Consider the following 14,080-nt stretch of genomic DNA (forward strand, 5'->3'; position numbering starts at 1 on the left):
GCGATCGAATGTTTAATTTTATAATGCAAAGCGGACGAAAATAATTCATACTGTTTGCGGTTAATAATTATGAGAACACGTTGGCACTCTTTGTGGGAGGAACATCAATATTTGCAGACTTCCGGCCTACATAAGTAGCGGCAGTATGTAGAATCGCTCTGTATTATGCCATTGCCGCGATAATCGGGAGAGCGTTAGCCTCTCCCGATGTTAGAATCATTGTTTTCAACACGCGGCAGACATCATTAGTCATACAAACGTCGCGAGTTCTCGAGGGGCTGATAACTCCCAATTTCATCGCTATTACACGAGACTTGCAGATTGCAATATCATGGAAAACATTGCTCGTAGTTCGATTCGTGAGTGAAAACGCTGGCCACGTGAGCTGGCCACGTGAACTGGCCACGTGAGCTGGCCAATGTCTCGTCCCGCTCGTATTTCAACTTGAAAAAAAGGAAAAAATTCGTGCGTTCCTTTATTGCTCCTGACGCCGTAATCGTTTCTCGAAACAGCATTTTATCTTATCTTTTCTTAGCGTTTTATGAATTTGTATAAATTCAAAATGTTCTTTCACGTAAATAAATTTTGAGAGATAGATGATAATCTGCTTAACAGTGCCACTTTTATGAAATAAAAATTGACTTAATATATAGTTAATTAGTAATAATTAATAAGTATAAGATTTTAAGATAAGAAGTTTATCTTAATTACAAATATCGCAGACTCAATCGAATCACTCGTTCGAGAATGAACTTTATTCTAAAATTGTCTAAAAACAAAACCCATATACGATGCTTTTCGCGTAGATATATACCGGGTGTCCCGCAATTCTCGCGACCTTAATTGTAGTGACAGAATGCCTTAATTTGGAGTCGACCCTTTCTCAGCGAATATGTCGAGAGAGGCCATCATTCATCTTCCACTTTCCAACATTATAAATCTCTGTATAACTGAAAGTCCCAAATTAAAAGTCCATCAGAGTCAATTTTAAGAATTAACTGAGAAATAAGAGCGCTTCATTGTTTATTTGCGCTGCTGAACAAATTTTAAATTTGCAAGAGACTCGCACTCGATTATCGTTCCCGATTATCGTCAGTATTTCGACATTTCTCGCGAGGGAAAAATCGATTATAATTTTATCAGGAAACCTTAAGACTAACGTCGCGATTCGTGAGACATCCAGAAAACTGCCGCTTTGAAAATCAAGACAAGGATACAGGATCAAGAGATTGTTAGAACGTAAAATCGCAGGGACTTTGTGGGTTTTCGCTCTTTTCTTCGAACGCGCAATTCGATCGTGCGGAGCGGGAGGCTGGGGAAGGGGAGGGCGGAAGAGACTTACCGAGACGCAGCTCCCCGAAGTTTCCACAGCCGATTTTCTTGCCGACCCGAAAGTTCGGGCCGACCATGAGCACGCCGGACGACGAGGTGACGCTGTGCCGGGACGAGTGCACGTTCGACCGGGCGGCGTTACCGCTACCCCTGGAGGTCCGTTTGGCGACCTCCTGGTCACGCTCGGAGCTGCGCGCTCCGAGCTCCTTGTCGCCGCGGTTGTCCCTGCCGTCCCGCTTCTGCATCTCGTACCGGCCGTTGTTATCCACGGTTGCAGCAATTTAATTATCGATACACACAATCCAACTACGCGCACACGATTTTTCACCACACTCGCGCCCCGGTTGCGGCGACGACGACGACGACGACGACGACGACGTCAGTTTTGGGTCAGCGACGGGGATCGATCCCCGTGCAGGGCATATCCTCTGTGCTCCCCCCGGGAAGCGCGGATGACGGGCACACGACACGACGACGACGGCGGGACGCGACGCGACGCGACACAATACGTTGGAACAAAACGACACAACGCGACACTCGCCGCAGTTTCCGCAGGCGGAAAAGGGCACGCGCGGGCGCGGTGTAACACCGCGTAGGGCGCGGAAGGGTAGGACGCGCGGGTAGTGACGATGATGGAGAGGGAAGGGGTGGGGAAGAGAGGTTGCCGAGGGGGCTGGCTGGCTGGCTGGCTGTCAGAGTTCGACGGACGATGCCACCTCACGGGGATTAATCCCCATGCCAGCCTAACCTCTCGTCAAGCGAGATCCCTCGCGCCTCGCGGGCGTGTTTTAGGAACGATAAACGACACGTAGGACGCGATCGTGGAAGGGCACGGTGCGTCGCGGCGTGCCGAGGAAGCGTATCTGAGGTGCTGTCGCTCTTACTCCCTGTACGCACCTCCCTGTGGCGCGGCCCTGTGACGATGATCGACGAACGTCACGGTAGCAGGAGGAATCGAACGATCGGTGCGGCGTCGTACGGCGTCGTTGTTCCGGACGATCCCATAGCAATTTTGACCCGCCTCTCAGACCCGGCGGCGGCCGCCGGAATGCCGGGTGCCGGAACAGTCGACAAGAATCGCGGCACGGCTCACGCTCTGACGACGCGGCACAGCACGGCATTACCGTGGTGGCGGTGACGGTTGTGACGGCGGTCGTTATTGCGCACAGTTGTGCTATTGTCGCTCCTGCTTCTTCTAACAGTGCTACTGCTGCTGTTGCTGCTACTGCCACTATTGCTACGGTTACTCCAGCCGTTGCCGTTGCTGCCGGTGTCAGTACTGCCGCGAGCGCGTTTCGCGATCGTCGACACCTCCATTACGCGCCGCGCGGAGCGCCGCAGAATTCTCACGCGAGCGAGTCCGCGCGCACCTTCGTGTACTCTCGCTGGCTCCGGCGGTGGTTCACGCTACTTCACTCGCTCTCCTCCCGTCCCGTACCGTCGACTCGAGACAACTTCACTCGACTTTGGCCGCGCGGCGACCCGCGGCTCCGTTCGTGGCGCGACTCACGCAGCACCCGTTCGCCGATCCTCGCGGGACAGACAACGGCGCGGCGCCGAGATTCCCTAGGTTCGCACACGCGCGTGTGTGTCCACACCTCTCTCTCTTTCTCTCGCCGTAGGTTGGTCGGTTCGCACGCGCGACGTCCCTTCCCTCGTCGCGCACGTTAAGATTCACGCGTGCGTTCTTCAGATGCGCCCACGCAACGTGTCAACAGCGCACGCACGCACGCACGCACACGCACGCACGCACACGCACGCGGAGGCGCGACACACAACGTATCACTTTTCTTCTCTCTCTTTCTCTCTTTCCTTCTTTCTCTTTTCTCACCCTCTTTCTTGATCGCTGGCGCCACGCACCATCGAACTCGGGCCGCGAGCGCGCCGCTCCGATCGCTCTTTCTCCTCTTGACGTCTCGTGCTCCGCACCGCTCCGCCGGATGTGCAGCTGCTAGGAAGCGACGCGCGCGCTCGCGTCACCCTCGCGTTTACACGGTGCCGTCCGCGCGCGATCTCGCAACGCACGCACGAACGGTACCTCGTGGACTCGTCCTCACTACCCCCGATCAAACGCTCGCGAACGACCAGGCCAGCGACAGGACGCACCTGTGCCACTCACGCTCGACGAGACGTGGGTGAATCAGTTGCTACGGGCACCGGCAGGTCGGCCAACAGCGATTCAATCACACTACACCCTAAAAAAAATATCGCGTAAGGAATAATACCACAAAGATCAAAATACGCACGTCTGAAAATAATTATACGTCCGAAATTAAGTCAAACTCGCGAGACTGAAAATTTCTGTTCTCGTCCCATCCCTCGTTTTTTGCACATGGTAAAAATCGACCAATCGACTGTCGGAAACTTTCTGATTCGATCATTTGTTACTAGATTTTCAGTGGCCTAGTGATGAAAGAATAATCGATTATGATTGGTCAATTTTTTACGACTTAAAGGCCATATCAGACTAGCGATTGCGCAGCTACGGTTGCCGGTTGACGATTCTACTATTACCAATCATATTGACCGTAACCAGGACCTGCTATATTGTGATTGGCTGAAATAGAATTGCAACCGCACAATCGTTAGTCTGATATGGCCTCATGCTGGATATCGCGCATCGCGTGTCGCGTCATCGCGCTGGTCTGAATCCAACATAAGGTTTATTACATCTATTGTAGACCGGAACTAATATTTTCTTCATCGAATGTAGGCTCTTATCTTCCTTTTCGGATCACATGCTAATCTAAATTTTACCTGCGAGTGAATAAAAAAGAAATATCGTAATAAAGTAAATAGTCTAATATAAAATATTACTTATTCAATAAATGCTACTCGTTGGTAATTCTGATAAATAAATTCAAATAGATAATTTCAGTCATCTGAATCTGCAATAGCGCAAACCGGAAGAAGAAATTGCACAAGATCGCGAAAATGAAAGCGAAAGACGGGATTTTCACAAAAACGCGAATTCTTGAGCGGATTGGTAGGCCTGCGTGAACGACGCGAAGCGCGCGTTACAAAAAAAAATCTTATTTCCAACGAAAATAGCAACTGCAAGGAAACCAAATTTTTTTACAATCTCCAACGTGATCCCTTCGTAATTTTGTCTCTTTGACTACGCAATTGCGAACGGAATCAGCGACGTAATGAACCGCCAGAGATTAATATGACTCGATCGTCAGATCGTCAGACGCACGTGTCTCGTTTCGTGAGTGACGTAACAACGGCATTATAATATAAAAATGGCCGGCGCCGTGTGGGCCGAGGACGAGATCGGGCGAAAGTGGGATCGCTGTTTCACGGACGCAATCCTCAAGTTGGGTAATTATCATGAGTCGCCTGTAATGATGATTTATCTCCCATAACGGGACTGACGTGTCTTTTTTTTCAGGTGGCGGCCTGGCTCTTGGTGGAGTGTTTTCTCTATTTTTCTTCAAAAGTAAGATGCATCACCTTGGGATCCGTTGTGTGTGTGTGTTTTGTGTCGTTAACATCTCTATGACATAATTGTTAAAATTATATTTGTCGGAGTCAATATGAATATATATTCAGGAATATGCTTAGATTTGCTTGGATAATTTCTGAAATGTTAGCAACCTGCATATGTGGTCGATCATATGCGTATTATATTAGAATGTTGGTATAAGAAATCAGACGTAATGAATTAAATACAAAAAATTAGAAATAGAAAATTATTTTTGATCAATGAAGGAAGACTTTGGTATTTCTTATTTGTGTTTGAACATGAATTGCTATATATTGGTTTCATTCTCTGTTACTAATATCTTATTTTTAATTTCGTTTTTCTTTTGTTATATCCTAAAGACTTAGACATGATAGATAAGAATAAAGAATAAGAAATCAAATATAAAGAATAAGGAACAGAGAAATAAATTTAATTAAAAGTTAATTAAGTTTAAAAAACACTTTATTATTTTATGAATATATATTCAAGTTAGAGATTTCTGTATGTTAAATTGTATTCTCTATTCCTAATTTTTTATTTTTAATTTCTTATTATGTATTACAATTGATATCAAATATAAGTTCAAACCATAATTTAAATTTAAAAGAAATTTATAAGATAATTCCTTTCAATAAGTAATAGCAATATACTTGGACATGAATACATATTTATGTTTAGTTAATCAATTTGCAAAAGTAATTTGCAAATTTAAAGAGACATTTACATGCTATTTTGTCAATAATTTTCTATTGTTTCTTAGAATGTTTATGGCTAGTTGAATTTTTTTTATAGGAAAGAAGTGGCCCATTATAACTGGTGCAGGCTTTGGACTAGGTATGGCATATTCCAATTGTGAGAAAGATATTAACGCATCAATAAGTCAGAAGCCTAAGAGTTGTAAGCCTGAAGAAAAGAAATAATTATTAGAACAAATTATAAAAAACAAAATTGAATATTATTGAGATAAATATTACAATAAACTAAATGATTTGTTGTTTTTGTATTCAATTTATATCTCCTGACTTTACAAAAGTAATGACACAATGAATCACTTTGTAAAAGAAATATATTTCTTGGTCATTTATTATAATTACATTAATAATGATAGAAAAATACATAACTATAAACACTTTTGTATGTATTGATAAATATGCATAATTGTGTGTTAAAAAGTATAGGATATTTTTAGTTTTTTTATCTCATTAAAAATTATTTAAATATACACTTATATTCGTAAATTTTTTCATTACATAACAGTTTATATATAACAGTGATGCTGGAAGTCGCATAGTGCATTCAAGCTTGATTTGCAAGCAATTCATAATAATAAGTGATGTTTTCTATAACATACAAACCATCATAATTGACTTGTATTAACAAATTACATTGTCGCTTTTCGAGAGAATGTATTTTAATAGTACATTTTTATTGACATGAATTACCTGTTTGATCAAAATTTTTATAATATGATTTCAGAATATCCAAAATTTATTATTTAACAGGAATGTTATATGTGAAATTATACTTAAAAAATAATGAAAATTTGAAAATATCAATTAGTATGAAAATCTTCAAATAAATGAATGTATATTTCAATGTTTTCAAATAAAAATTTTTTAAATTAAATTTTATTAAGAAATTAATGCATATATTTCCATAAAAAAAGAAACAAATATTAATTTTGGAGATTCCGATTTGTTTTACACAGTAGATTTTCTAAAAATTCTTGTATCTTTATTTGGCATCTTAGTGTATTCTTATTAAACTGCCAAAGGCAAGAGAGAAAAAAATACTTGCAAAATGACATTGTGTAACTTATATCTTAAGATTAAATACCATCCCCAGAAATTGTTCGTAATGAATTGTTATGACACCATCCAGATCTGTATCCAATCGTCTGAAGGCGCTTGTAAGAGTCTGAAAATCGAAGATATAATTATTCGTTTTATTCTCGTAAATTCATTATTTCTCCAGCTATATATTTTTAAAATTATATTAAATATGTAGAAAAATGAGTTCAATCAATATTATTTAAAAGTTATTTAAATATTTAATTTAAATATTTCGACAATTGAATTCATTCGATATAAATGGATATTTAATTCGTGGAAACCCTAATCAAATGTGTTTGAATTAAAACCATTATGTGTAATAGTCAAGTAGATATAATCAATAGATATTTCTAAAGCCACACCTAATTTAGATCGATCAAACATCTATACTCACATATAGGACAACACAGCATTGTATAAAGTCATCAAAGTATATTGTGCCACGCCCTGCACGATCATATTTTCGTATAAGCATGTCAATTATATGATCACTTAATCGGTATCCGAAATTTGTGAGAGCCGTCTTTAATTCATTGCGATCGATGTTACCACTGTTGTCGCGATCGAACGATCGAAAACAATTCTCCCAGTCAGTTACATATTTCCACAATGCTCCGAACTCTTCGAAACTGACGGTGCCTGATTGCTTTTTATCAAACATACCTGTAGCAGGATCGGTTTTATCAAACATACCTGTGTCAGAAAAGCAAGGAACAAAATAATAGTAATATCAAAAGACCATGCAAATTGATATCATACATGTATGCAATGATAATACCATTTCATATTGTAATGAACTTCTTAGATCTTAAAAGATCTAAGAATGTGCGACATGCTACAATTTGAAAGAATCAACAGCATACATCAGACTAGCATCAAGCAATAGATGATCAGTCTCTTTCACCATAGAGACATAACGAACATGAAAAGATTTATAAAGCAACAGAAAATTATAGACATATACATAAACGTATTCACATGGTCATTTTGAAAATATACTATATCTTACCAATCATTAAACGAACAGTTTCAGGATTGAATGGTGTCCATGTACCATTCGACAAAGCCTGTTGTAACTCTTCTGCAGAAATAGCACCGGATCTGTCCTTATCCACCCTGATGAAATTATTAATAATTACGTTTTATATTATTAACTAAATATTATATTATCGTTATTAAATTTATTCATTACAATCTGTCATTTTATCTACATATGACAATATTAAAGGAAAACGGAAAAGGAAGTATTCTAATAAACGAAAATACTAATTACGAAGATAACTAATATAAAAATGAATTTGCATTGTTCAGGTTAAACTAACAAAACTCTCAGAAACAGGAGCCTCGTCACAAGAACCATAGACATCCGTGAATATTTAGAAAAAAAAGATGTGTTAAATAGCATTAAATAAAGCGATAATTACGAAATAATTTGTTGTGTATAACAGAGAAAAATATTGTAAATTTTGTAGAAACCGCAAATACTCTACCTTTGAAAGACATCCCAAAGAAATTGCTGGCTCGGCATAGGCGATATGAAAGACATTTTCGTGGGAAATTGAGAGAAATTTGTCAACGGGACGAAACAATGATACGATATCTTACGCGATATTACGTTCGTTAGTAACGCAGATAACGCGCTAAACAACTACGGTTATTCTACGCTGAATTCCCGAACGCGTGATGCTCGAGACACGTCACTTTATATACGGTTCGACCAATGCTAGCTTGTTGCGTAAGGTTAGGTAAGGTCACTCGTCACTGGACAGTTTCCTGTGACGTCAGAACCCGATGACATTTCTCAGGAACGTTACTATTGTGCATTATAAAAAAAAAAAAACATTTATATCTATTTCTTTATATATAGATTAACTTTAATCTTGCATTAATTTTACTTTTTTCTATTTTGAAGATATTTAGAAAAAATAATCTGCAATAATATTGATAGAAATGAATGTTTAATTTATCACCAATTAATTCTATATAAATATATTGTACTATTATTATTCAAAATGCTGTTTGTAATAATGTTTATGATTTTATGTAAAACTTTATACGAAAATTCTGATTTCTTGTATATATAATTTTTATAATGTTTTATAATTTTATTATAAAATATTTTTATAAATATCTTTACATGAAAAGATTAGGAAAAAAAGTCAATGATAGTAGTCTTAAAATTTCCTATTATATAATATTTAATAATGTAATATTAAGTCGTTTTAGGTTTATTTATCTTCCACGCTCCAATTGTGTATCTGAGCCAGATGAAGAATAAGTCTCTGCCCATTTGCAACCAGCTCCAAAACGGTATTATCTTGGAGCCTTCGATTTCCATCCAGTTCACTGCTATCTCGGTTATAGGAATGTTGAGAGTTTGCGCGATGTAAAGCATTTCTACGTCAAAAGCCCAGCGTTCTACATGCAATGCTTCAAATATTGTTCTTGCTGACTTTCTCGTTAAAAGCTTGAATCCGCACTGTGTATCTCTGACGCCTCTAACACACAATAGCCAGACTAAGAAATGAAATCCGTGCATAAGGAAAAGTCGGAAATAAGATCGTTTGACAGTTTCTTTCTTTTCCAAATGCGCCCTCGATCCACATATTACCGCATCAGACAATGCAGTTTTTTCAGGTTCGCTCATATAATCGACTGAAATAAATTTATTAGAATGATATATTAACATAAAAGCTGTATTAGGACACATTTATACTATTATTATCGAATATAAAAATTTAATAGATAACGTAAAAATCTCAAATTTTTTTAAACTTACATCCTAAAACATTTATCAAACTCTCATCTAACTTTTTTAAATCGCTAAATTTAGTGGCTCCATCTGCATCTGCGAATAATAAAGCACTGCCTCTTGCACTAAGCATCCCCTTGAATAATAAATTAATATGGAATTATTATAAACCAGATCAGAATATAAAATTAATTTAGCACCGTTGATTATAAGGTTCGTCAGATTTACTAACCAGTCTTACAGCACCGCCTTTTCCCCTATTTTTTATAAGATTTAATACTCTTACAGTATTATATTTTGATGCATATTCTTGTGCAACATCTACAGTCTTATCTGTACTGCCATCACTGGTTACTATCACTTCATAAGTTAATCCAGACTTACTACGTTTTTCCAAATATTCTAAACATTCGTCCAACATTGGCGGCACTATTAAAAAGAAAAATATACATTAAATACATTAAATACATTAATCATTTTTTAATAATCTAGATAATTAAAACATGTTTTTTATAGCTGAATTAATATACATTCATTGTATTTAAGATTGAAGATATATATTTGAAACTTGGGAAAAGAGAAAAGAAAAGTTTTAATACAGTTCAGTAGGCATATTTTATAACTTTTTATAACAATACTATTTTCTAATATATATCTGATACAACTATATAACCATAATCATATTATCATTAAAGATTACAGAATAGGCTTATAATACAGCAATAAGAAACAGATATCATATATATATATATATATATATATATATATACACAAGTCTTACGTCTTTGCTCCTCATTGTAAGCAGGTACAATGACACTGAGGTGTACACTCCAAGGATCATGTAATGAGGGAAATGCTTCCTTCTTTCCTATCTCGTAGTTGAAAAAGAATTTCTCATTTTTATCCCTCCAAATTTTGGGATATTGCTCGCTTGTCATATATATTATTACAAAAAACTAAAACAGATATATATACTTCTATAAAAAAAACTTCATTAGCATTACAATAATCACATATAATATTGTACATAATGAAATTATTCGTTAATTATTAAACGTTTATTTGTATGCTTTTAATTATTAATCTGATGATATTTTATAAAGGGAATGTAAATATGGGATCAAGAATTTAAAGGATAACCTTAACATACCAAAATTATAACGAATGCAAGTAAAGGTATTCCATAATAAAGTAGACATCCTAACGATAACATTTCAACACGTCAGCACGTTTAAGAAATGAGAAAAAGATAAAAAAAATATATCAAATAATTAACATAATTATTTTCCTTCCATTCCGGTAACGTGTATACGTATACGTCATACAAAAGCCTGGTAGTTGCACTTTGTCCACTTTTTCCACTGTGGTCTCCATAGGAGCGTCTGGGAACTGTTTAAATATTTTTGATATTTTTCAAAAAGTCTACATCAATTGATAATAATATTAATATATCTTTCTACATTTTAATTATATTATGTAATTATTTTAGTGTATTTTGATATAAATATAAATATAAATATAAATATAAATATAAATATAAATATAAATATATGTATATAATACTGAATTTTAACTTGTATGTAAAAAATATTTTATTAAAATAAAATATAGGAATTAAAGACTCTTTAGAAATTTTACTAATTATATTTTTCGAAATTTTGTTATATTAAAGATATGAACATCCTAAATCAAGTTTAACGAATGCAGTAATTACTAAGAAAATAGAAATGTCAATTTATATTTTTTGTTTCTTTAGAAATCGATATATCTCGTTAAGAAAACACGTGGGAATCGTGGAAACGTAAATATCGACTGAACTATCGAGAATTACATAACATCGTATATCGCATCGTATATCGTGTAGAATGTTTTAAACAGAATTTAAAGAATTTAAAGAATCTTTTAATTATTCTGTATGACGACAGCTGATCCCTGCAAACAAATTGCATGTAAATTGCAGAAGTGTTTGAAAGGTTCGTATAATTTAATCTATCCAAAGATATATAAAATACAATTTGTTTCTAACCTCTTTTTTGGAGTGCGTTTAAAAAAATTTTACTAATTAGAAACATTACGGAACAAAAAAAAAACAGGAGAAAAAAAGAAATAGATTTAAATAAAAAAGAAGTTTTGTTAATGTATTGAATGAAGCAGGAATGATGGAAAATTAATGTCTGATACTTGTGTTTAACCACCTACTTCTACCAATATAACTTTAATCTTGCTTTAACTTACTTTTCATTTTTTTAGTTCTAAAAATTAGAAAAAGATAGAAAGAGTGAATTAAATTGAGATTAAAGTTAATCTATATTAATAGAAATTAACATATACATGATTTATGCTATTCATTAGTTACAATTAGTATTCATATGAAATATATGAATAATATGAATATACAGATTTGTTATCCAAATTACTATGTGTTATTGATTATGTATAATTCGTCAGGGTAACAATTTTTGTTAAATATGAATGACGAGATAATATTGAATTTTTATAAAAAAAATATGAAATAATGCTTTTCTGTTTTTAGATAATGTTTATCAGCCTTCGCGTTGTCAAGAGGTACTGGAAGAATTAAGAAAGTGTTGCATAAAACATTCTTCTGTCTCTGTAGTTTGTGATGGCATTAATACTTCAAAACCGTATGAACATAACACTGTAGATTATGTAAGTTTCTATTTACTTTATATGTATGTTCTTATTTGCATTAGATTTGTATAATTAATTTTCAGTGACTATAGAATTTATTATAATTTTTCATTTTTTTTTATTTTTTAAAAATAACAATTTTTTAATAACTTTTAGCGAAAAGCTATAAGATAAGCAATGCCAAATGAATACAGGAAGTATAAGATACCAAAAAAAGGATTTGCACAACGTTATCCGCGAACTTTTATCTTCATGGGTGCAAGTCTTGCTTTCTGTGTAATGTTCAGCAAACCTCTTTATGATATATTTTTTGTTGAACGACCACCAGATATGGAACCAATATCGTTTTCTGACGTTAAGTCCAGGAAAAAATAAATCTGCTTGCGTGTAAGAATGGAGGCTGTAAAAAAGGCGAAGGAAAGATTTAAGCAGTATCCGATACTGTTAGCTCGATGTCAGGAATCGGCGTCGAAGTATGCGACCTGTGTATTGGCGAAATCTAATTTAGAGAAAAATGCTTGCGCCGCAGAGTTTAACGAATTCAAAAAATGTCTTGTTAAGGTCGCTGCGAGTAGTAATACGAGATTATAAACGAGTTTAAAGATTAGTGAGAAGAATTAGTGAGTCTGTGTTTGATTTTACACGCCTCATCTTTATTCGTATGAAAATGATTGTAATATACGATAAAGTAGATATCTCATCGTTCACGTTACATTGTTTATTAGCGTTTTTTCTGCGATTGATCTTGATTCTGTACGCTAGTTTTCACGATGAGCACTTTGCGGTACCGTACACGGACGTAGATTATAAAGTGTTCACTGACGCTGCGAGATACGTGGTAGAGCAACGATCACCATTCGAACGTCATACCTACCGTTATTCGCCGTTTTTGGCTTGGTTCTTGACACCAAACGTTGTGTTGCATAAGGATTTCGGAAAAATTTTATTCTCCGTAATAGACATATTGATCGCGATTCTAATTAAAAGTATTCTCGAGCGACAGAGATGTGATAAGATTGTAAAAGATCTTTGCGCATTTTTATGGCTCTATAATCCTTTAACAGTGGTGATCTCGACAAGAGGTAACGCAGATTCATTAGCAGTTCTTTTAGTTGTGCTCACATTGGATTTGTTACAAAGAGATAAAATTGTATTAGCTGGATTTTTGCACGGAATATCCGTACATTTCAGATTGTATCCATTGATGTTCAGTTTACCCATGTTTTTGTCTCTTTGTAAAGACAATCGATTTCTGCCGAATAGGGATCAATGGAAGCTCGTGCTAAGTTGCGCATTCTCGATCGTCACGTTAACAGCCACGGGTTATTGTCTGTATGGCTTTAAATTTTTGTACGAAAGTTTTATATATCATTTAGTGCGTAAAGATACGAGACACAATTTTTCCGTGTACTTCTACATGCTGTATTTATCCGCTAATGAACCACAGAATGTAATTCAAAAGATTTTTACGTTTCTGCCACAATTAGTATTATTGTTGATGTCATCGTATTATTATTCGAAAAAATCTAAATTGCCTTTCGCTATGTTCATCCAAGCGATAATTGCGGTAATATACAATCCGGTGATAACTTCTCAGTATTTCTTCTGGTTTCTATCGTTGTTACCTCTGTGCCTGCCAAATATCGACATGAGTCTGCGTAGGGGAATATGCTTAGCGTCTTCCTGGATCATAAGCCAAACTATTTGGCTATTAAGCGCCTATATGCTAGAATTTCAAAGTTTTAATTCATTTAGTTTTCTCTGGATATCTGGTCTCTTATTTTTTGCTGTTAACGTAAAAATTTTGGTAGATATTATTCATCATTATAAAAATTGATTATAACTGTATAACATTTATCTTAATGAGATATTCTGTACACAAGACAAGAAATAAAATGATTTAAAAAATATAACCGAGACCAAAATATTTTCATTTACGTCCTCCAATGGTTATTTCAATACGGTATATGCAAATAGAATATCACAAAGTTATAAACTTCGCTTATGAATTCTGTGAATAGATGAAATTGATTTTTGTTTAGT

General features: G+C 36.0%; 7 protein-coding genes across 12 annotated transcripts in view; 4 read left to right on the forward strand and 3 right to left on the reverse strand.

Annotated features, from left to right (window-relative positions):
* Nucleotides 1-3,653, reverse strand: part of gish (casein kinase I gish) — a 30,431-nt gene extending 26,778 nt beyond the window's left edge. For 3 of the 4 annotated variants that reach the window (XM_089081111.1, XM_089081112.1, XM_089081109.1), the window contains exon 1: nucleotides 1,343-3,653. In XM_089081111.1, the coding sequence (XP_088937237.1) occupies nucleotides 1,343-1,577 (235 nt within the window). In that variant the 5' untranslated portion in view covers nucleotides 1,578-3,653. The remainder of the gene's footprint in view (nucleotides 1-1,342) is intronic. The other variant, XM_089081113.1, reaches the window with a different exon arrangement.
* Nucleotides 3,654-4,173: 520 nt separating this feature from the next.
* LOC105433036 (MICOS complex subunit Mic10) lies at nucleotides 4,174-5,798 on the forward strand. Of its 2 annotated transcripts, none has more exons than XM_011648111.3 (3): nucleotides 4,174-4,656; nucleotides 4,727-4,805; nucleotides 5,594-5,798. In XM_011648111.3, exons 1-3 carry the CDS (start codon nucleotides 4,578-4,580, stop codon nucleotides 5,655-5,657), a joined length of 222 nt encoding a protein of 73 aa, XP_011646413.2. In that variant the 5' UTR covers nucleotides 4,174-4,577; the 3' UTR covers nucleotides 5,658-5,798. The 2 variants fall into 2 exon arrangements, with proteins under 2 accessions (XP_011646413.2, XP_011646412.1); XM_011648110.3 differs by having other exon boundaries at nucleotides 4,350-4,656; nucleotides 4,727-4,774.
* Nucleotides 5,799-5,849: 51 nt separating this feature from the next.
* Alg-2 (Apoptosis-linked gene-2) lies at nucleotides 5,850-8,369 on the reverse strand. 2 transcript variants are annotated; one of them, XM_011648108.3, is made up of 4 exons: nucleotides 8,124-8,369; nucleotides 7,643-7,749; nucleotides 7,028-7,326; nucleotides 5,850-6,718 (listed from the first exon to the last, which is right to left on the reverse strand). In XM_011648108.3, the coding sequence occupies exons 1-4, from the start codon at nucleotides 8,177-8,179 to the stop codon at nucleotides 6,617-6,619; spliced, it is 564 nt and encodes a 187-aa protein (XP_011646410.1). In that variant the 5' UTR covers nucleotides 8,180-8,369; the 3' UTR covers nucleotides 5,850-6,616. The 2 variants fall into 2 exon arrangements, with proteins under 2 accessions (XP_011646410.1, XP_011646411.1); XM_011648109.3 differs by having other exon boundaries at nucleotides 7,028-7,296; nucleotides 8,124-8,367.
* A 332-nt stretch (nucleotides 8,370-8,701) lies between these two features.
* On the reverse strand, nucleotides 8,702-10,751 carry wol (Dolichyl-phosphate beta-glucosyltransferase wollknaeuel). The gene is made up of 5 exons (XM_011648107.3): nucleotides 10,536-10,751; nucleotides 10,167-10,341; nucleotides 9,618-9,814; nucleotides 9,413-9,521; nucleotides 8,702-9,288 (listed from the first exon to the last, which is right to left on the reverse strand). Exons 1-5 carry the CDS (start codon nucleotides 10,596-10,598, stop codon nucleotides 8,846-8,848), a joined length of 987 nt encoding a protein of 328 aa, XP_011646409.2. The 5' UTR covers nucleotides 10,599-10,751; the 3' UTR covers nucleotides 8,702-8,845.
* A 434-nt stretch (nucleotides 10,752-11,185) lies between these two features.
* Nucleotides 11,186-12,523, forward strand: LOC105433033 (cx9C motif-containing protein 4). Its single transcript, XM_011648105.3, has 3 exons — nucleotides 11,186-11,358; nucleotides 11,919-12,055; nucleotides 12,194-12,523. Exons 1-3 carry the CDS (start codon nucleotides 11,301-11,303, stop codon nucleotides 12,209-12,211), a joined length of 213 nt encoding a protein of 70 aa, XP_011646407.2. The 5' UTR covers nucleotides 11,186-11,300; the 3' UTR covers nucleotides 12,212-12,523.
* On the forward strand, nucleotides 12,431-12,628 carry LOC148935794 (uncharacterized). The gene has a single exon (XM_089081133.1). It carries the CDS (start codon nucleotides 12,431-12,433, stop codon nucleotides 12,626-12,628), a length of 198 nt encoding a protein of 65 aa, XP_088937259.1.
* A 70-nt stretch (nucleotides 12,629-12,698) lies between these two features.
* Nucleotides 12,699-13,950, forward strand: LOC105433032 (Phosphatidylinositol glycan anchor biosynthesis class M). The gene has a single exon (XM_011648104.3). The coding sequence runs from the start codon at nucleotides 12,699-12,701 to the stop codon at nucleotides 13,872-13,874; it is 1,176 nt and encodes a 391-aa protein (XP_011646406.2). The 3' UTR covers nucleotides 13,875-13,950.
* Nucleotides 13,951-14,080: the final 130 nt, after the last annotated feature.

This window comes from Pogonomyrmex barbatus, unplaced genomic scaffold (genome assembly GCF_055798465.1).
Source record: "Pogonomyrmex barbatus isolate J1 unplaced genomic scaffold, ASM5579846v1 scaffold4, whole genome shotgun sequence".
Lineage (NCBI taxonomy): Eukaryota > Metazoa > Arthropoda > Insecta > Hymenoptera > Formicidae > Pogonomyrmex > Pogonomyrmex barbatus.

Bases quoted from the DNA above. Each gene is read 5' to 3' on its own strand.
- wol (XM_011648107.3), bottom strand. From the start codon at position 10,598: ATGTTATCGTTAGGATGTCTACTTTATTATGGAATACCTTTACTTGCA. The intron at 10,342-10,535 runs GTATGTTAAGGT...TATCTGTTTTAG, and splicing joins TTGCATTCGTTATAATTTTG to TTTTTTGTAATAATATATAT. The intron at 9,289-9,412 runs GTAAGTTTAAAA...AATTTATTTCAG, and splicing joins TTTGATAAATGTTTTAGGAT to TCGATTATATGAGCGAACCT.
- LOC105433032 (XM_011648104.3), top strand. From the start codon at position 12,699: ATGAAAATGATTGTAATATACGATAAAGTAGATATCTCATCGTTCACG.
- Alg-2 (XM_011648108.3), bottom strand. From the start codon at position 8,179: ATGTCTTTCATATCGCCTATGCCGAGCCAGCAATTTCTTTGGGATGTC. The intron at 7,750-8,123 runs GTAGAGTATTTG...TAATTTCATCAG, and splicing joins CTTTGGGATGTCTTTCAAAG to GGTGGATAAGGACAGATCCG. The intron at 6,719-7,027 runs GTGAGTATAGAT...TTCGATTTTCAG, and splicing joins AATGCTGTGTTGTCCTATAT to ACTCTTACAAGCGCCTTCAG.
- LOC105433033 (XM_011648105.3), top strand. From the start codon at position 11,301: ATGACGACAGCTGATCCCTGCAAACAAATTGCATGTAAATTGCAGAAG. The intron at 11,359-11,918 runs GTTCGTATAATT...TTCTGTTTTTAG, and splicing joins ATTGCAGAAGTGTTTGAAAG to ATAATGTTTATCAGCCTTCG.
- LOC105433036 (XM_011648110.3), top strand. From the start codon at position 4,578: ATGGCCGGCGCCGTGTGGGCCGAGGACGAGATCGGGCGAAAGTGGGAT. The intron at 4,657-4,726 runs GTAATTATCATG...CTTTTTTTTCAG, and splicing joins GGACGCAATCCTCAAGTTGG to GTGGCGGCCTGGCTCTTGGT. The intron at 4,775-5,593 runs GTAAGATGCATC...TTTTTTTTATAG, and splicing joins TTCTCTATTTTTCTTCAAAA to GAAAGAAGTGGCCCATTATA.
- LOC148935794 (XM_089081133.1), top strand. From the start codon at position 12,431: ATGGAGGCTGTAAAAAAGGCGAAGGAAAGATTTAAGCAGTATCCGATA.